Genomic DNA, 20,496 nt, shown 5'->3' with positions numbered 1-20,496 from the left:
CAGTGGCGATTTTAGCATGTAAATCTTGGTGGGCAAACTCCCACCATTTTTTTTTTTAGATACATGCCAGCAAAGCCACTACACTACACAACACAACACAACACTAAACAATACATGAATTGCTCTAAAGGTGACAAACGGTGCCCACAAACTGTTAGGGCCTACATAAAGCTGTCCCAACAGCAGAGTCCCAACTGCTACACCTGGCTATCAGCAGAGCCTTGTCTGGCAGTGAAACATTTCATTCAGCCTCATTTACTGCCTTTAAAAAAAACATAGCTGATATGGCTGACTTGCTTAAACAAATGTGGTTTCTACTGACAATCAGGGGCATTCCGTAATTTCGATTAACCCTCCCGTTGTCCTAGGGTCAAAATGACCCGCCACTGTGTTGAACCAACTTTATTTAATTTTTATATTTTGGGGATCATTTGTGAGAAGGAGGCAGTGAGACTTTAAAGAAAGTCTCACTGCCTCCTTCTCACAAATGATCCCAAAAATATAAAAATTAAATAAAGTTGGTTCAACACAGTGGCGGGTCATTTTGACCCTAGGACAACGGGAGGGTTAAGACATTATTGAATGAGCTAGGACGGACGTAGTCAATATAACTATGGTCAGCACTTCTGAAATGTACAGCGACAGAATTCAGAACATGAGCCGTTCTTACAGTGTTCTCCCTGTACACCAACTCAGAACCGCAGGATAAACTTACTACACCACATACACTTAGTATTACTTTCTTAGCTACAGTATACATATCTCCCTGGCATATTACATCATTTATGAAACAGTGGCGCGGCGGTCCTTCGTGAGCAAATTTAGTCATTCAACTTTGGCATCAAAGTCTGGCATTCTCTGGATTTATGGCTAGACCCGAGTTTCCGACTTGCAATTCCGAGTTGGATGAACATTCAAAACGTATTTTCCCAGTCTGAGCTCTTTTTTTCAGAGTTCCCAGTTGTCTTGAACTTACTGAAGTCAGATTTTGCAGTTCTGAGTTTCCAGTTGTTTTGAGTGCGGCAGAAGTCATGCTGGATTGACAGCATGGCCAATGTTGAATGTTTATCCTTTAAGCTTGGAAAAGAGACCCTTAAACCCAGACTTGGACCACACACCCACTCCACTGAATAGCAGGCTAGTGATTGCTTTGCAATGCTTGCAGTTAGCCACTGATTCCTTCCAAACCACTCATTGTTGAATTTGCGATTTCCAACTTGTTGTGTAATGTTTATGTCCAATGGCCAATGAGCACCGATATACGTTTTATCTATAATTGTCTTCATTATTAATCTTCATATGACAAGGATTGAAAAGGATTTGCCAGTACATTGTCGACTTGATTCATGACGATGACTGCTAGCTTGCTAGCTAAGAATTTCAAAGTATGATGTTGACATGATCAGTCCAATCAAAGCTACTGTAGATATAACATGAGGCTTCCTGGATGGGCACTTATATTGTAACTCTATGGCAGCACCCAAGCGGCTTGAATTTTCGAGCTCTTACCGCAGATTTTGCGGTGACGTAGTGTCCCCATGAGTGACAGAACACTGAGCCAATCAAGATCATCAAGGACATCAACCACCCGAGCCACGGCCTGTTCACCCCGCTATCATCCAGAAGGCGAGGTCAGTACAGGTGCATCAAAGCTGGGACCGAGAGACTGAAAAACAGCTTCTATCTCAAGGCCATCAGACTGTTAAATATCACTAGCCGGCTACCACCCGGTTACTCAACCCTGCACCTTAGAGGCTGCTGCCCTATAAACATAGACATGGAATCACTGGCCACATTAATAATGGAACACTAGTCACTTTAATAATGTTTATATACTGCTTTACTCATCTCATACTGTACTCTATTCTACTATATTTTAGTCAATGCCACTCTGACATTGCTCGTCCTAATATTTATATATTTCTTAATTCCATTATTTTACTTTTTAGATTTGTGTATTGTTGTGAATTGTTAGATGATACTCCTGCACTGTTGGAGCTAGGAACACAAGCATTTCGCTACACATCATGATCACCAAAAGGTGGCGGCAGTGCTGCATTATCTGAACTTGTAGAATGTATTTGAATTGGTCACCATTGAGAGAAGTTGAGTTGTATAGCCTAAATAGTACACCACCCTCTAACTGAAGTTTAACTGTCTTTATACATGTCTGAGGTAGTCTATTGTAATAATTACAGTGAGTTATTATTGTACATAAAACGAATGTAGGCTAATTACAAACGTCCTCTACATAATTACAAACGTCCAGCTCTGCATACCTATTGTGGCGTCTATTTTCGATGTTTACTCTGGCATGAGTGAGGGTGGGGTGGCAGCACTTGACCGCGGTAGTCTTGCCTCACACTTTACTTTTTAGGATACTACTCCAATACTGTACTTCACCCTGACCCAGCTGCCTGCACATGTTGTATAAGGGTTAGGCTACAACGCTAACTTCGAGACGTCAACAGAAAAAGGCGGTTCTTCATTGAGCCCTACAAAGTCCGAAGGCAAAAGGGGACTAAACTATTTTCTCTCAAGACTCCAAAACCTTTCTGTGACAAACTCCCGGGAAAAACGTTATGCAGAATGGAAATATCCAAAGCGGATGAGCTTTCGACTGAACATGCTGCCAATTTACTAGGTTCACCTGGTCGAGACAATCAGATGAGACACAGTGGACAGGTCCACAAAAAGAGGTCAAACAACCGCATGGTCATCTTTGCAGTGAGTGGAATTACTGTAACTTTTCGGTCTGGGTAGGCTATGGTAAAACTAGGATAACGTTTACCCGGGCTGTCTGCACTCTGGGTGATGTTATATCGCATGATGATACAATGTAGCCTAGCGAAACTTTAAAGCCAATTACCAGCATGTATAGCCTACATTTCAATTCATTTGTGGGCATGTTATCTTTTGGATGGCACACATTCAATGATTCGTTCATAGGCTATTGCAAGCAAGCAGATGTTTGTTATCCAATTTGATAGGCTATTGAATTACATTGCAATGACATTGTTTACAAACATTTGAGTAGGCTAAAACGATGTTATATTTTAAACTAAGACAATTGGGTGTTTTTATAATTATGGGGGAGAGGAGGGAGGTGAATTAGCCAATTGGGAGCTGTGGATGATTCGGTGGCCAGGACACCGGGGTTAACACCCCTACTAGTGCCCACAGAGAGTCAGGACACTCGTTTAACATACCATCCAAAAGACAGAACCCTACACAGGGCAATGTCCTGAGATACTTCTTTTTTTAGACCAGAGGAAAGAGTGCCTCCTACTGGCCCTCCAACACTACTTCCAGCAACATCTGGTCTCCCATCCAGGGACTGACCAGAACCAACCCTGCTTAGCTTCAGAGGCAAGCCAGCAGTGGGATGCAGGGTGGGGATGCTGCTGTGATGTTCTTAAATAATCAATGGCTGTATAGTAGCGATCCTCACTATATGAGCCACGTTACAATTTTTACCGAGCGGGTTAATCCTATTGGCACGATTCATAGGGTGTTTGCCTTTCACACCAGCGACCCAGGTTCGCTTCCCTGACCTCCTGTTTTGCTACATTGGTGTCAGAAGTGAGATGGTGGTCATGAGGCCATCGGAACGCGTGACGGGGGGGCCGTGATACGTCAAAGCCCAAGGACCTGCCTTCCCATTTGGAGGGGCAGTTTAACGATCCTCACCAATCCCCACCAAGCCAGTTAACCCCTTGGGTGCGACAGGTAGGGTGTTTGCCTTTCATGCCAGCGACCTGGTTTTACTTCGCTGTTTGCTGCAATATCATCAATTTAGATAGCTCCTTTGATTTTCAACACTGACTTACTTAGCTGAAAATACAGAACTTCCTTCCAAAGAATGTAACGTGACACTGGACCTCCACTTGGTGCAGACTTTTAAAATAAACAAAGCAATCTCACTCCGTAGACCGTGGGGTTATCCCACCTAAAGCCCAAGCACAGCATGCCAGCCATTGACTTTGTGGTTGTCTGGACCTGCAATTACTATATCCATGTATTCAAGAATGTCTCAGTAGCCAACGTGCGCAACTTACAGCGACATGTCTCAACAATCAGCGCACGTGCACTTGGGCAATATTTCCTGTCAGACATGAGTCAACTCTCTGCAGGAAGCATTCTACAAACATCGGTTTGACGTTATGAAATAATATGTAATAATATTTCACAATGCCAAACCGATGTTTGTAGAATGATTACAACACATGGCAATATTAGAGCGTGTTGCCATGCAGACTGGTCTCATAGAATCAGTGTTGCCAACTCCTCAGTAAGGAAAGTAGCTATTGGCTGTCCTAAAAGTCGCTAGAAGTCGCTAAATGACGGCATCACCTAATTTGCATAATTGGCCATGTGCATGTAATTATGATGGACGCAGTAGGAGAGAGGAATAACGTTGTGGGAGAGACAAAAATTGAGTAAAAAACACCCTACATTTACACACCGCCCTGAATGTAAGCCAGTGAATCAGCCAGTGGTGGCTTCCCGCATGCGCGATTCATTTGCAGTCTGGACGCGGAGGGGTGAACATCTCCTGCTCTGACTGCAGCTGGGAGGGACTGCTGCGTGAGGACTGGGTCGCCTGTGAGTGCTTTGGGACGGGGGTAACAAAGCACCCGCTGCTCGTTGAGAAGAGTAAGAACGATACGAGTCTCCAATAACACCAGAAAAAGTCACTAGATTTGTCGCTAGTCGCTTTTTTGAAAATGTGTCGCTAGAGGGGTCTGAAAACTCGCTAAATATAGCGACAAAGTTGCTAACTTGGTAACACTGCATAGAATAGACATAACATAGTAAACGTAAATCCGGGAAGCTTAACTTAGTTTGATATGTCACGTTTGGTATGGTTGCATAAGATAGGTTACTTAAGGCAAAAACAAAAGGAGGGTGGTTGGTCGGAGTGGATGGGTAGATGTATACCCCCCCAAAAAAAATAAATAAATAAATAAAAAATACATTGTAAAGTGGTTATCCCACTGGCTATAAGGTGAATGCACCAATTTGTAAGTTGCTCTGGATAAGAGTGTCTGCTAAATGACGTAAATGAAATGAAAATGTCTAGCAACCCAAAGGTTGCGTGTTCAAAACTCATTATAGAGAACTTTAGCTAATTAGCAACTTTGCGACTACTTACTACTGTTTGGCTACTTTGCATGTTAGCTAACCCTTCCCCTTCCCCTAACCTTAACCCTAACCTTAACCCTTCCCTAACCCTTTAACCTCAATCCTAACCTTAACCCCTAACCCTAACCCCTAGAGCTAGCTAACGTTAGCCACCTAGCTAGCGTTAGCCACAACAAATTGTAATTCGTAACATACTGTATCATACATTTTGCAAATTTGTAACGTTCGTTTTACAAATTTGTAACATATTGTAAGAATTGCAATTTGTAACATATCATACGAAAGGGATGATGGACATCCACAAATGAATATATACCATACGAAACGTAACATATATCACACTAAATGGAGTGTCTCAGATTTGCGTACAGAATAATACAAAATGCTCTGTGACCACGTTGCGTCACAAAGTCAACCAATAACAGGAATCCTTCATGATTCCATGAAGCAAATTGATTTATTGATATTTTTAAGTAGTTAAGGGTTAAGTCTTGCCAAATAAACCTGGAGATCATTATTTCCAAACCTTTTTGTCAACTACCCTTTTTTGGGGTGTGTATAGCTACTCCCAACATGGGGTTGTGAGATTTATATTCTGTTTAGTGCCATGAGGCGCCTGCAGTAGGTTTCCACCAGACAGTGTGTTTGCTTTCCCAGGACACCAGCCAGGTCTCTCAAACACCACGCACACACACACACTTGCGCAGGTAGGTACACACACACACACACAGTTGCGCAGGGACACACACTCTTGCGCATGTACACACTCTTGCACACATAAACATAAACACACACACGCACATACACTACCAGTCAAAAGTTTGGACACACCTACTCATTCAAGTGTTTTTCTTTATTTTTACTATTTTCTACATTCTACATCAAAACTATTAAATAACACATATGGAATCATGTAGTATTTTAGATTATTCAAAGTAGCCACCCTTTGCCTTTATGACAGCTTTGCACACTCTTGGCAACAGTCTTGAAGGAGTTCACACATAAATAAAATAAAAAAAACGCAAACCAGATGGGATGGCGTATCGCTGTGGTAGCCATGCTGGTTAAGTGTGCCTTGAATTCTAAATAAATCACAGACAGCGTTACCAGCAAAGCACCTCCTCCATGCTTCACGGTGGGAAATACACATGCAGAGATCATCTGTTCACCTACTCTACGTCTCACAAAGACACAGCGGTTTGAACCAAAAATCTCAAATTTGGATTCATCAGACCTAATGTCCATTGCTTGTGTTTCTTGGCCCAAGCAAGTCTCTTCTTCTTATTGGTGTCCTTTAGTAGTGGTTTCTCTGCAGCAATTCAACCATGAAGGCCTGATTCACGCAGTCTCCTCTGAACAGTTGATGTTGAGATGTGTCTGTTACTTGAACTCTGAGAAGCATTTATTTGGGCTGCAATCTGAGGTGCAGTTAACTCTAATGAACTTATCCTCTGCAGCAGAGGTAACTCTGGGTCTTCCTTTCCTGTGGCGGTGCTCATAAGAGCCAGTTTCATCATAGCGCTTGATGGTTTTTGCGACTGCACTTGAAGAAACTTTGAAAGTTCTTGAAATGTTCTGTATTGACTGACCTTCATGTCTTAAAGTAGTGATGGACTGTCGTTTCTCTTTGCTTATTTGAGCTGTTCTTGCCATAATATGGACTTGGCATTTTACCAAATAGGGCTATCTTCTGTATACCACCCCTACCTTGTCACAACACAACTGATTGGCTCAAATGCATTAAGAAGGAAATAAATTCCATTAATTAACTTTTAACAAGGCACACCTGTTAATTGAAATGCATTCCAGGTGACTACCTCATGAAGCTGGTTGAGAGAATGCCAAGAGTGTGCAAAGCTGTCATCAAGGCAAAGGGTGGATACTTTGAAGAATTTCAAATATATTTTGATTTGTTTAACACTTTTTTGGTTACTACATGATTCCATATTTGTTATTTCATAGTTTTGTTGTCTTCAATATTATTCTACAATGTAGAAAATAGTAAAAATAAAGAAAAACCCTTGAACCTACCATTAAAATTATAGACTGATCATGTTTTTGTCAGTGGGCAAACGTACAAAATCAGCAGGGGATCAAATACTTTTTTCCCTCACTGTAAGAGCCGCTTGGGTGTGACCGCAGAATGTGACATCTCGTTTTCACTCTCTGCAGGAACTCAGATGTGTGGAAACTTGCAGGAAGGAACATTAAGCTATCTTAATCTGCACAGACAAGCTAATCACCTTTTACACACTATGTTCCCCGCCCCTGTTTCCACACATCTGCTAACTGCCACGTAGACAAAGAGGTTGTACTTTTCTATAAAAGCTGAGACCCAACTCTGTTCGTTGGGCTTTTAAGTCTGCACTATTTAGTGATTGTTGACTGCTCCAGATTTGCAAATCTTATAATAAAGTTGTTGTTTGAAGAATCTACAGTCTCTCTTCCTTTTGGTTAGAATTTCCACGACACATCACAAATGTACAGCATATGATTAATGAAACAAAGTCCTCAGAGTTTTCAAAGCACTTCAAGATGAGGACCTGTCTTCAAGCTATTTACTACAGGTTATTGGTTTTAACCCACAATGAGAGAACGTCATACTGATTAGAGCCCAGTTATAATCCTGACAGGTCCTGCTAGCCCCTATTGAGACTCTCGACTCTCTTCAAGGCCTGATTATTAGGCTGCTGTATATCCCTCCCTTTTATCATGAGCTGACTCTGTCGAAACTTTGAACCCCTGAGATCCACAGTCTTTGAAATGTAACAAATTACACACCCTCTGCCCCTTCCATGGTCAGAGGAGCCAGGCAGAGCAGCCCACCAGGCAGCTAGGAGGAGGGGAGTTGTCTTATGACCAGCATTTACTTCTCAGTTAGAGAGGGCCAACACCCAGATATGGAGAATTACTAACTTTTTATTTGAGACCAGAAGAGAGTTCTACGTTTGAATGGGAACGATTAAAGTGTCATACGACACATTTTAAAGAAGATTAATTGGGGAATGTACTTTAGTATTTAATTTATTGTTTTGGTTGTTTATTATTCTAGGAATTGTTTATTTATTTTATTGAGTTTCTGTGGTTTCTTTCGATATAAGCAGCTAGATGTTTTCCTGATACACTCAAGGCCAAAGAAACGTACAGTTACAATAACATTTCCCAAGGTAACAGCAGCCAGACTGCTGCCAAACGCCTTTTCATAATTTTTTGACACAATACCTTTCTGTGGTATGCGATGTCACTTGACAGTCTCGATTTACTGGCCTTACTAACAGTGCATGTGAAAGTGATTTAAAATCCTATGTACACAATATAAAGAAGCCACAAAAAAGTCTCCAGAAGATTGAATACTGGGATAAAATAGGACAAGGCTATCATAAAGCAGAGAAAGAAGTACTAGCCTGGTTAAACCAGACTGAGTGCTACATAGCGTCACAATGGGGATAACAGTTTGATCGGATGAGAAGAGATCCAAGGGTCATACAGCACTTAATTCAAGATGGTTCATCAGGACGCTATGCTTCCATAACATTATATACAGTTTAAGTCGGAAGTTTACATACACTTAGGTTGGAGTCATTAAAACTCATTTTTCAACCACTCCACGCATTTCTTGTTAACAAACTATAGTTTTGGTAAGTCAGTTAGGACATGTACTTTGTGCATGACACAAGTAACTTTTCTAACAATTGTTTACAGACAGATTATTTCACTTATAATTCACTGGGTCACATCACAATTCCAGTGGGTCAGAAGTTTACATACACTAAGTTGACTGTGCCTTTAAACAGCTTGGAAAATTTCAGAAAATTATGTCATGGCTTTAGAAGCTTCTGATAGGCTAATTGACATCATTTGAGTCAATTGGAGGTGTACCTGTGGATGTATTTCAAGGCCTACCTTCAAACTCAGTGCCTCTTTGCTTGACATAATGGGAAAATCAAAAGAAATCAGCCAAGACCTCAGATTTTTTTTTTTTGACCTCCACAAGTCTGGTTCATCCTTGGGAGCAATTTCTAAATGCCTGAAGGTACCACGTTCATCTGTACAAACAATAGTACGCAAGAAAGAAGGGATACTGGTCTGTAGTTGTTGACATCAGAGGGATCGAGTGTTGGTTTTTGAGAAGGGGTGCAACTCTCGCTCTCTTGAAGACGGAAGGGACATAGCCAGCGGTCAAGGATGAGTTGATGAGCGAGGTGAGGTAAGGGAGAAGGTCACCGGAGATGGTCTGGAGAAGAGAGGAGGGGATAGGGTCAAGCGGGCAGGTTGTTGGGCGGCTGGCCGTCACAAGTCGCAAGATTTCATCTGGAGAGAGAGGGGAGAAAGAAGTCAAAGCATAGGGTAGGGCAGTGTGAGCAGGACCAGCAGTGTCAATTGACTTAACAAACGAGGATCGGTTGTCGTCAACCTTCTTTTCAAAATGGTTGACGAAGTCATCCACAGAGAGGGGGGGAGGGGGAGGAGGATTCAGCAGGGAGGAGAAGGTGGCAAAGAGCTTCCTAGGGTTAGAGGCAGATGCTTGGAATTTGGAGTGGTAGAAAGTGGCTTTAGCAGCAGAAACAGATGAAGAAAATGTAGAGAGGAGGGAGTGAAAAGATGTCAGGTCCGCAGGGAGTCTAGTTTTCCTCCATTTCTGCTCGGCTGCCCGGAGCCCTGTTCTGTGAGCTCGCAATGAGTCGTCAAGCCACGGAGCAGGAGGGGAGGACCGAGCCGGCCGGGAGGATAGGGGACATAGAGAGTCAAAGGATGCAGAAAGGGAGGAGAGGAGGGTTGAGGAGGCAGAATCAGGAGATTGGAGGGAGAAGGATTGAGCAGAGGGAAGAGATGATAGGATGGAAGAGGAGAGAGTAGCGGGAGAGAGAGAGCGAAGGTTGCGACGGCGCATTACCATCTGAGTAGGGGCAGAGTGAGTAGTGTTGGAGGAGAGCGAGAGAGAAAAGGATACAAAGTAGTGGTCGGAGACATAATATAATAATAATAATAATAATAATAATAATATGCCATTTAGCAGACGCTTTTATCCAAAGCGACTTACAGTCATGCGTGCATAAATTTTTGTGTATGGGTGGTCCCGGGGATCGAACCCACTACCTTGGCGTTACAAGCGCCGTGCTCTACCAGCTGAGCTACAGAGGAAGAACAGCAACTAGTAAAGATGAGGTCAAGCGTATTGCCTGCCTTGTGAGTAGGGGGGGACGGTGAGAGGGTGAGGTCAAAAGAGGAGAGGAGTGGAAAGAAGGAGGCAGAGAGAAATGAGTCAAAGGTAGACGTAGGGAGGTTGAAGTCACCCAGAACTGTGAGGGGTGAGCCATCCTCAGGAAAGGAACTTATCAAGGCGTCAAGCTCATTGATGAACTCTCCAAGGGAACCTGGAGGGCGATAAATGACAAGGATGTTAAGCTTGAATGGGCTAGTGACTGTGACAGCATGGAATTCAAAATGAGGAGATAGACAGATGGGTCAGGGGAAAAAGAGAGAATGTCCACTTGGGCGAGATGAGGATTCCTGTGCCACCACCCCGCTGACCAGAGGCTCTCGGGGTATGCGAGAACACATGGTCAGACGAGGAGAGAGCAGTAGGAGTAGCAGTGTTTTCAGTGGTAATCCATGTTTCCGTCAGCGCCAAGAAGTCGAGGGACTGGAGGGTAGCATAGGCTGAGATGAACTCTGCCTTGTTAGCCGCAGAACGGCAGTTCCAGAGGCTGCCGGAGACCTGGAACTCCACGTGGGTCGTGCGTGCAGGGACCACCAGGTTAGAGAGGCAGCAGCCACGCGGTGTGAGGCGTTTGTATAGCCTGTGCGGAGAGGAGAGAACAGGGATAGACAGGGGCATAGTTGACAGGCTACAGAAAATGGCTACAATAATGCAAAGGAGATCGGAATGAAATAAACTAAACATCTGGGAAAGCGAGAGAGCGGGGCCTCCCTCACTTACGTTTCACTGAAACACCCAAATATAACTCTCCCAACTTCCACCTCAGAAACTATAATTGTTGTAAACTACAGCGGTTCAATGTTTTCTAGGAATAGACTAACTTAGTTTATTCAGCTAGCTAACTTGGTACAGTATTCTTCTGGTGAAAACCGTCCAGGGCACCTAGTCATATGACGCCACAGCCAACTAGCATGCCGGACTCCAACAACACGGTTTAGCACCAATACTCGGCCACAACAAACCACCAGTGTGTCAACACGCCAAGCAGATCATTCGTGTCAGTGTCTAACGTTGTGGGTTAGTCCCGACAGCTTGAGCGAGTCCGTCGTCAACTTATTCAGCCAGTTAGTTAGCTAGAATAGTTAGCATAGTAGCTAGCCATTGCTTTTTGCCTACGAAGAAACCCGTCCTCCCACGGCACGAACACACAGAGAGAGCCAAGCTAACGTTAACTAGTCACCCATGTCCCGAATTCCCTTGAACGACTTTACATACTGGTTACCAGTATGTAAAAACAAAACACAAATGTAGGTTATAACTTACCCCTAGCAGCTACTGTTAGCTAGCCAAGTGCAAAGCTAGCCACTGAATTGACTCAGCCAGTTCGCGTCTGTTCGGTAGGTCGTTCCAGCTATTGTTTAGTAGCTATCCAGGTAGCAACAAGCTAGCTACATTTCGAGCACAGTAGCTACTTACTACCTAACGTTAACGCTTCAGACAATGAGGTTAGAAAAACAGCTGAATGGTAGGCATTATTGTATGTAATTATTGTAGGCAGCTAGCTGGCGTAATTACATGTACTCTCAGGCGTGAAACAACTATCCACAGTTGCTAATAGTTACCAGTAGCTACCCGCTAGCTAGTCCAGGTAGTGGGTTAGCTAGCTTCGTGCTTCACCGGGCTCAGCTGAATACAATACCTACAATAATTACATACAACAACCCACGATAACTACCTACAATACCTAACTACAATCTAAATACATAGTTTAAGCTTTACTCGACAAAGCTTAAACTATGTATATAAGCCATATAAGCCAAGCTTACCTCCCGCCAGAGAGAGACACAACCTCACCCCATCATGCTGTGGGGGTGCTTTGCTGCAGGAGGGACTGGTGCACTTTACAAAATAGATGGCATCATGAGGAAGGAAAATTATGTGGATATATTGAAGCAACATCTCAAGACATCAGTCAGGAAGTTAAAGCTTGGTCGCAAATGGGTCTTCCAAATGGACAATGACCCCAAGCATACTTCCAAAGTTGTGGCAAAATGGCTTAAGGACAACAAAGTCAAGGTATTGGAGTGGCCATCACAAAGCCCTGACCTCAATCCTATAGAACATTTGTGGGCAGAACTGAAAAAGCGTATGCGAGCAAGGAGGCCTACAAACCTGACTCCGTTACACCAGCTCTGTCAGGAGGAATGGGCCAAAATTCACCCAACTTATTGTTGGAATATTCTGGAAGGCTACCTGAAACGTTTGACCCAAGTTAAACAATATAAAGGCAATGCTACCAAATACTAATTGAGTGTATGTAAACTTCTGACCCACTGGGAATGTGATGAAAGAAATAAAAGCTGAAATAAATAATTCTCTCTACTATTATTCTGACATTTCACATTCTTAAAATAAAGTGGTGATCCTAACTGACCTAAGACAGGGAATTTATACTAGTATTAAATGTCAGGAATTGTGAAAAACTGAGTTTAAATGTATTTGGCTAAGGTGTATGTAAACTTCCGACTTCAACTGTACCCATTATATGTACTGTGCTGGCCTGGTACCTATCCACCATAGGTACTGGAACCATGCTTGGAAAGGACAATGTGAAAATAAAATATCCAAGCCAGCACTATGGTTTGGGTAGGCAGAATACTGTGAAAATAATAATAGTGGACTATACAAGACGCCAAATGTATCTCTATTCCTTTCTAGATGTTTTCATTCTAGGGATATTTTCTGGCCACTGTACTCTCACTTCTACTTTTCTTCCTTTTCTAGGCTGGGTTACTGTGAAGCACTTTGTGACAACTGCTGATAAAAAAAGAACTTTAAATGTCATTGATTGATTGACTCCTACACATGGGGAATTTTCTAATATTTTTTTCTCGTCTCGCCAATAGGTACTGTTGCTCTGCTTGCTGATGATCACTGTCATCGTGGTCGTATTTGCCTTGAAGCAGCGCTGCGATGTTAAAGGTACGGTTTAGTAAACAACTAGCCAACTCTGTGTACGGCCCTTTTAGCCCTTGTGCTTGGCGTCTGTGCAAAACTGACAGTTTGGAACACAGAAACAACACCGCCATTGTCTTTATGAGCTCGCCCACTAAATAGATGCTTTTCAGTAAAAATTGAAATCCTGTTCTAGTCTGTAATTTAATACATTCCCTTTCCAGTTTCAATGGTTCAATATTCTCTTTTGAGAAAAGAGAAAAAGAAACAGCTATGGGTTAGCATTAACATCCATATTATACACAGCATTCAATGTGTTTTCAGCCACAACTAACCAATCATATGTACTGATTCCTGCTTTTTGTAATCTGTCAAATGTTCCCAATTATTCGGAGGAATGTAAATAACATTCTGAGTAAAGTTTTTGACATTCTGAGTAACATAAATGTCATTCTGAGTAACAAATGACATTCTAAATAACATAAATGTCATTCTGATTAGCGTAGTTGACATCCTGAGTAACAAAATGACATATTTTCCTCATCCCCTGTAGTGACGAGCTGTAAAAACAGGTGTATGAAGGGCAGCAGGGACAAGTCTGCATCGTGCCACTGTGACTTGTCCTGTGAGAAAGATGGAAACTGCTGTCTGGATTACACTGAGGTGTGCATGGAGCCTGGTAAGTCCCCAGCCTACCTCACATATTACTGCAACACTACACTACCAGAGGTATGTAGAGCAGGAGAGAACGGGCCAGGTTACCCACCATGTTCGTTTGCTTACTGTATACAGTGCATTCGGAAAGTATTCAGACCCATTGACTTTTTCCACATTTTGGTATGTTACAGCCTTATTCTAAAATTGATTACATCGTTTTTTCCCCTCATCCATCTACACACAATACCCCATAATGACAAAGCAAACATTTTTTTTGCAAATGTATAAAAGTATTCAGACCCTTTACTCAGTACTTTGTTGAAGCACCTTTGGCAGAAATTACAGCCTTGAGTCTTCTTGAGTATGATGCTACAAGCTTGGCACACCTGTATTTGGGGAGTTTCTCTCATTCTTCTCTGCAGATCCTCTCAAGCTCTGCCAGGTTGGATGGGGAGCGTCACTGCACAGCTATTTTCAGGCGTCTCCAGAGATGTTTGCTCAGGTTCAAGTCCGGGCTCTGGCTGGGCCACTCAAGGACATTCAGAGACTTGTCCCGAAGCTACTCCTGCGTTGTCTTAGCTGTGTGCTTAGGGTCGCTGTCCTGTTGGAAGGTGAACCTTCGCCCCAGTCTGAGGTCCTGAGCACTCTGGAGCAGGTTTTCATCAAGGATCTCTCTGTACTTTGCGCCGTTCATCTTTCCCTCGATCCTGACTAGTCTCCCAGTCCCTGCCGCTGAGAAACATCCCCACAGCATGATGCTGCCACCACCATGCTTCACAGTAGGGATAGTGCCAGGTTTCCTCCAGACGTGACGCTTGGCATTCAGGCCAAATAGTTCAATCTTGGTTTCATCAGACCAGAGAATCTTGATTCTCATGGTCTGAGAGTCCTTTATCTGCCTTTTGGCAAACTCCAAGCAGGCTGTCATGTGCCTTTTACTGAGGAGTGGCTTCCGTCTGACAACTCTACCATAAAGGCCTGATTGGTGGAGTGCTGCAGAGCTGGCTGTCCTTCTAGAAGGTTCTCCCATCTCCACAGAGGAACTCTGTCAGAGTGACCATCGGGTTCTTGGTCACCTCCCTGACCAAGGCCCTTCTCCCCCGATTGCTCAGTTTGGCCAGGCGGCCAGCTCTAGAAAGAGTCTTGGTGGTTCCAAACTTCTTCCATTTAAGAATGATGGAGGCCACTGTCTTCTTGTGGACCTTCAATGCTGCAGAATTTTTTTGGAACCCTTCCCCAGATGTGTGCCTTGACACAATCCTGTCTCAGAGCTCTACGGACAATTTCTTCGACCTCCTGGCTTGGTTTTTTCTCTGACATGCACTGTCAACTGTGGGACCTTATATAGACAGCTGTGTGCCTTTCCAAATCATGTCCAATCACTTGAATTTACCACAGGTGGACTCCAATCAAGTTGTAGAAACATCTCAAGGATGATCAATGGAAACAGGATGCACCTGAGCTCAATTTTGAGTCTCATAGCAAAAAGGTCTGAATACTTATGTAAATGAGATATTTATCTTTTGTATTTTTAATACATTTTGCAAAAATGTATTAAAAATCTGTTTTCGCTTTGTCATTATGGGGTATTGTGTGTAGATTGATGAGGATTTTTGATTTTTCTATTCCATTTTAGAATAAGGCTGTAACGTAACAAAATGTGGAAAAAGTCAAGGGGTCTGAATACTTTCAGAATGCACTGTAGGTGTGTGGTGTGTGTACATGTTTGTGTGCGTGCGTGGACTTAAAGATAAATGCTTTCTCCTGTACATAATAAATTATAAAACACGTTTTTAGGTGGACTGGAATATTCCCTTCAGATGGCAGGCATGTTGACTCTGGGATGAGGCAGAGCATGATAGAACCCATGTGGTCAGTCGTGTGCAACATCATCCCTTATGAAATCCACAGTGCCAAGTCTTAACTTTTAGGGTCCTTGCTAGTGTAACAGCATTGATTTCTTCGCTCTCCTCACCTCGAACCCTCTGAACACATCAACAACTGCCTCCCACAAAACATTGTTACCTATCGCTCCACAGCCCTTGCAGAGTAAGAACTTCTTCAAGGTCTCAGAGCGAGTGATGTCACTGCTAACTAGCTAGCCATTCCACACCGGTTACATGGGTCACTGTGGCCAGCGGTCCCCTAGCGTCGATGTGGTATTCTGGGCAGTGTAGTTTCCCCACACCATGTGGCTTTATATTTTACATTACAGTCATTTAGCAGATGCTCTTATCCAGAGCGACTTACAGTAGTGAGTGCATACATTTTCCGTACTTGTCCCCATGGGAATCAAACCCTCAACGCTGGCGTTGCAAGTGCCATGCTCTACCAACTGAGCCACATGGGAATTTGTTGTTGTTCCCCTTGATTACTGTAACAATGATGCATGTCTCCTGAGACTAACTGAGCTTAGCATCTCCCTGTCAGACCTTCCACTTGACCAGTTGGGAGGGAGGGGGAGAGAGAGAGAGAGAGACCATCGCGAGTCGAGTCGGCACCTCTGGTTCAGTCTGTGAGGAGATGTTCTGTAGACTCACACTTCAGTGTCTGCTGTTACTAGCTAAACAGCAACACTTACAGTAAGCTGGCTCTTAGTTAAATATATTTGCACCAAAGAAAACAAGTGATAAACAACAATACAGATGTTGTGTGTGCAGGTGTGGGTTGGAAGCCCAAGGGCTTATATGAAAACCACACCACAAAAAAACAATATACAATAGCTACACATACAATAGCAACACTTACAGTAAACTGGCTCTGTGTTTGCTACTAGCTAAACAGCAACACTTACAGTAAACTGGCTCTGTGTTTGCTACTAGCTAAACAGCAACACTTACAGTAAACTGGCTCTGTGTTTGCTACTAGCTAAACAGCAACACTTACAGTAAACTGGCTCTGTGTTTGCTACTAGCTATACAGCAACACTTACAGTAAACTGGCCCCGTTGTTTTACTTGTTATGCAGGAGTTTGTTACTATGTTGGTCTGTCTCTGTCTGTTGTAATGGGTATAACTCACTTGCTTTACTGTAGTGCTTTGTGAGAAGCCAACAGTGGTAGGAGTGATTACAGACTCCTCAACCACTGCTCTCTGAGTTTGTCCTTAAGTTGCTCTCCTACACACAAACACACGCTCACACACACGTACTCTCTCCTCTCTCTTTCTCTCTCTCTCTCTCTCTCTCCTATCTTTCTCCCTCTCTCTCTCTCTCTCTCTCTCTCTCTCGCTCTCTCTCTCTCCTTCCTCTCTCTCTCATGTCTTCCCCCTCTCTCTCTCTCTCTCTCTCTCTCTCTCTCTCTCTCTCTCCTCTCTCTCATATCTTCCCTCTCTCTCTCTCTCTCTCTCTCTCTCTCTCTCTCTCTCTCTCTCTCTCTCTCTCTCTCTCTCTCTCTCTCTCTTCTCTCTCTCAATTCAATTCAATTCAATTTAAGGGCCTTATTGGTATGGGAAACATATGTTAACATTGCCAAAGCAAGTGAAGTAGATAGTAAACAAAAGTGAAATAAACAATAAATATTAACAGTAAACATTACACTCAGATGTTCCAAAATAATAAAGACATTTCAAATGTCATATTATGTACAGTGGGGAGAACAAGTATTTGATACACTGCCGATTTTGCAGGTTTTCCTACTTACAAAGCATGTAGAGGTCTATCATTTTTATCATAGGTACACTTCAACTGTGAGAGACGGAATCTAAAACAAAAATCCAGAAAATCACATTGTATGATTTTTAAGTAATTAATATGTATTTTATTGCATGAAATAAGTATTTGATACATCAGAAAAGCAGAACTTAATATTTGGTACAGAAACCTTTGTTTGCAATTACAGAGATCATACGTTTCCTGTAGGTCTTGACCAGGTTTGCACACACTGCAGCAGGGATTTTGACCCACTCCTCCATACAGACCTTCTCCAGATCCTTCAGGTTTCGAGGCTGTCGCTGGGCAATACGGACTTTCAGCTCCCTCCAAAGATTTTCTATTGGGTTCAGGTCTGCAGACTGGCTAGGCCACTCCAGGACCTTGAGATGCTTCTTACGGAGCCACTCCTTAGTTGCCCTGGCTGTGTGTTTCGGGTCGTTGTCATGCTGGAAGACCCAGTCACGACCCATCTTCAATGCTCTTACTGAGGGAAGGAGGTTGTTGGCCAAGATCTCATGATATATGGCCCCATCCATCCTCCCTTCAATACGGTGCAGTCGTCCTGTCCCCTTTGTAGAAAAGCATCCCCAAAGAATGATGTTTCCACCTACATGCTTCACGGTTGGGATGGTGTTCTTGGGGTTGTACTCATCCTTCTTCTTCCTCCAAACACGGCGAGTGGAGTTTAGACGAAAAAGCTCTATTTTTGTCTCATCAGACCAAATGACCTTCTCCCATTCCTCCTCTGGATCATCCAGATGGTCATTGGCAAACTTCAGACGGGCCTGGACATGCGCTGGCTTGAGCAGGGGGACCTTGCGTGCGCTGCAGGATTTTAATCCATGACGGCGTAGTGTGTTACTAATGGTTTTCTTTGAGACTGTGGTCCCAGCTCTCTTCAGGTCATTGACCAGGTCCTGCCGTGTAGTTCTGGGCTGATCCCTCACCTTCCTCATGTTCATTGATGCCCCACGAGGTGAGATCTTGCATGGAGCCCCAGACCGAGGGTGATTGACCATCATCTTGAACTTCTTCCATTTTGTAATAATTGCACCAACAGTTGTTGCCTTCTCACCAAGCTGCTTGCCATTTGTCCTGTAGCCCATCCCAGCCTTGTGCAGGTCTACAATTGTATTCCTGATGTCCTTACACAGCTCTCTGGTCTTGGCCATTGTGGAGAGGTTGGAGTCAGTTTGATTGAGTGTGTGGACAGGTGTCTTTTTTATACAGGTAACGAGTTCAATCAGGTGCAGTTAACACAGGTAATGAGTGGAGAACAGGAGGGCTTCTTAAAGAAAAACTAACAGGTCTGTGAGAGCCGGAATTCTTACTGGTTGGTAGGTGATCAAATACTTATGTCATGCAATAAAATGCAAATTAATTACTTTAAAATCATACAATGAGATTTTCTGGATTTTTGTTTTAGTTTCCATCTCTCACAGTTGAAGTGTACCTATGATAAAAATTACAGACCTCTACATGCTTTGTAAGTAGGAAAACCTGCAAAATCGGCAGTGTATCAAATACTTGTTCTCCCCACTGTATATATACAGTGAGGGAAAAAAGTATTTGATCCCCTGCTGATTTTGTACGTTTGCCCACTGACAAAGACATGATCAGTCTATAATTTTAATGGTAGGTTTATTTGAACAGTGAGAGACAGAATAACAACAAAAACATCCAGACAAAGGCATGTCAAAAATGTTATAAATTGATTTGCATTTTAATGACGGAAATAAGTATTTAACCCCTCTGCAAAACATGACTTAGTACTTGGTGGCAAAACCCTTGTTGGCAATCACAGAGGTCAAACGTTTCTTGTAGTTGGCCACCAGGTTTGCACACATCTCAGGAGGGATTTTGTCCCACTCCTCTTTGCAGACCTTCTCCAAGTCATTAAGGTTTCGAGGCTGACGTTTGGCAACTCGAACCTTCAGCTCCCTCCACAGATTTTCTATGGGATTAAGGTCTGGAGACTGGCTAGGCCACTCCAGGACCTTAATGTACTTCTTCTTGAGCCACTCCTTTGTTGCCTTGGCCTTGTGTTTTGGGTCATTGTCATGCTGGAATACCCATCCACGAGCCATTTTCAATGCCCTGGCTGAGGGAAGGATGTTCTCACCCAAGATTTGACGGTACATGGCCCCGTCCATCGTCCCTTTGATGCGGTGAGGTTGTCCTGTCCCCTTAGCAGAAACCCCCCCCCCCCCCCCCCCCCCCCCAAAGCATAATGTTTCCACCTCCATGTTTGACGGTGGGGATGGTGTTCTTGGGGTCATAGGCAGCATTCCTCCTCCTCCAAACACGGCGATGGTGAGTTGATGCCAAAGAGCTCGATTTTGGTCTCATCTGACCACAACACTTTCACCCAGTTCTCCTCTGAATCATTCAGATGTTCATTGGCAAACTTCAGACGGCCCTGTATATGTGCTTTCTTGAGCAGGGGGACCTTGCGGGCGCTGCAGGATTTCAGTCCTTCACGGCGTGGTGTGTTACCAATTGTTTTCTTGGTGACTATGGTCCCAGCTGCCTTGAGATCATTGACAAGATCCTCCTGTGTAGTTCTGGGCTGATTCCTCACCGTTCTCATGATCATTGCAACTCCACAAGGTGAGATCTTGCATGGAGCCCCAGGCCGAGGGAGATTGACAGTTCTTTTGTGTTTCTTCCATTTGCGAATAATCGCACCAACTGTTGTCACCTTCTCACCAAGGTGCTTGGCGATGGTCTTGTAGCCCATTCCAGCCTTGTGTAGGTCTACATTCTTGTCCCTGACATACTTGGAGAGCTCTTTGGTCTTGGCCATGGTGGAGAGTTTGGAATCTGATTGATTGATTGCTTCTGTGGACAGGTGTCTTTTATACAGGTAACAAACTGAGATTAGGAGCACTCCCTTTAAGAGTGTGCTCCTAATCTCAGCTCGTTAC

The 20,496-nt window shown here is 43.5% G+C and overlaps 1 protein-coding gene across 1 annotated transcript in view; it reads left to right on the top strand.

The window, feature by feature from the left end:
* The first annotated feature begins 2,390 nt into the window (after positions 1-2,390).
* enpp1 (ectonucleotide pyrophosphatase/phosphodiesterase 1) overlaps positions 2,391-20,496 on the top strand; it is a 56,222-nt gene continuing 38,116 nt past the window's right edge. Inside the window, exons 1-3 of the mRNA XM_084151467.1 lie at positions 2,391-2,727; positions 13,213-13,288; positions 13,815-13,940. Of these exons, the coding sequence (XP_084007593.1) occupies positions 2,590-2,727; positions 13,213-13,288; positions 13,815-13,940 (340 nt within the window). The 5' untranslated portion in view covers positions 2,391-2,589. The remainder of the gene's footprint in view (positions 2,728-13,212; positions 13,289-13,814; positions 13,941-20,496) is intronic.

Source organism: Coregonus lavaretus (genome assembly GCF_964263955.1).
Source record: "Coregonus lavaretus genome assembly, chromosome: 33".
NCBI lineage: Eukaryota > Metazoa > Chordata > Actinopteri > Salmoniformes > Salmonidae > Coregonus > Coregonus lavaretus.
The sequence above is the reverse complement of the archived record's forward strand: the minus strand, read 5'-3'. Positions and strand labels throughout refer to the sequence as shown.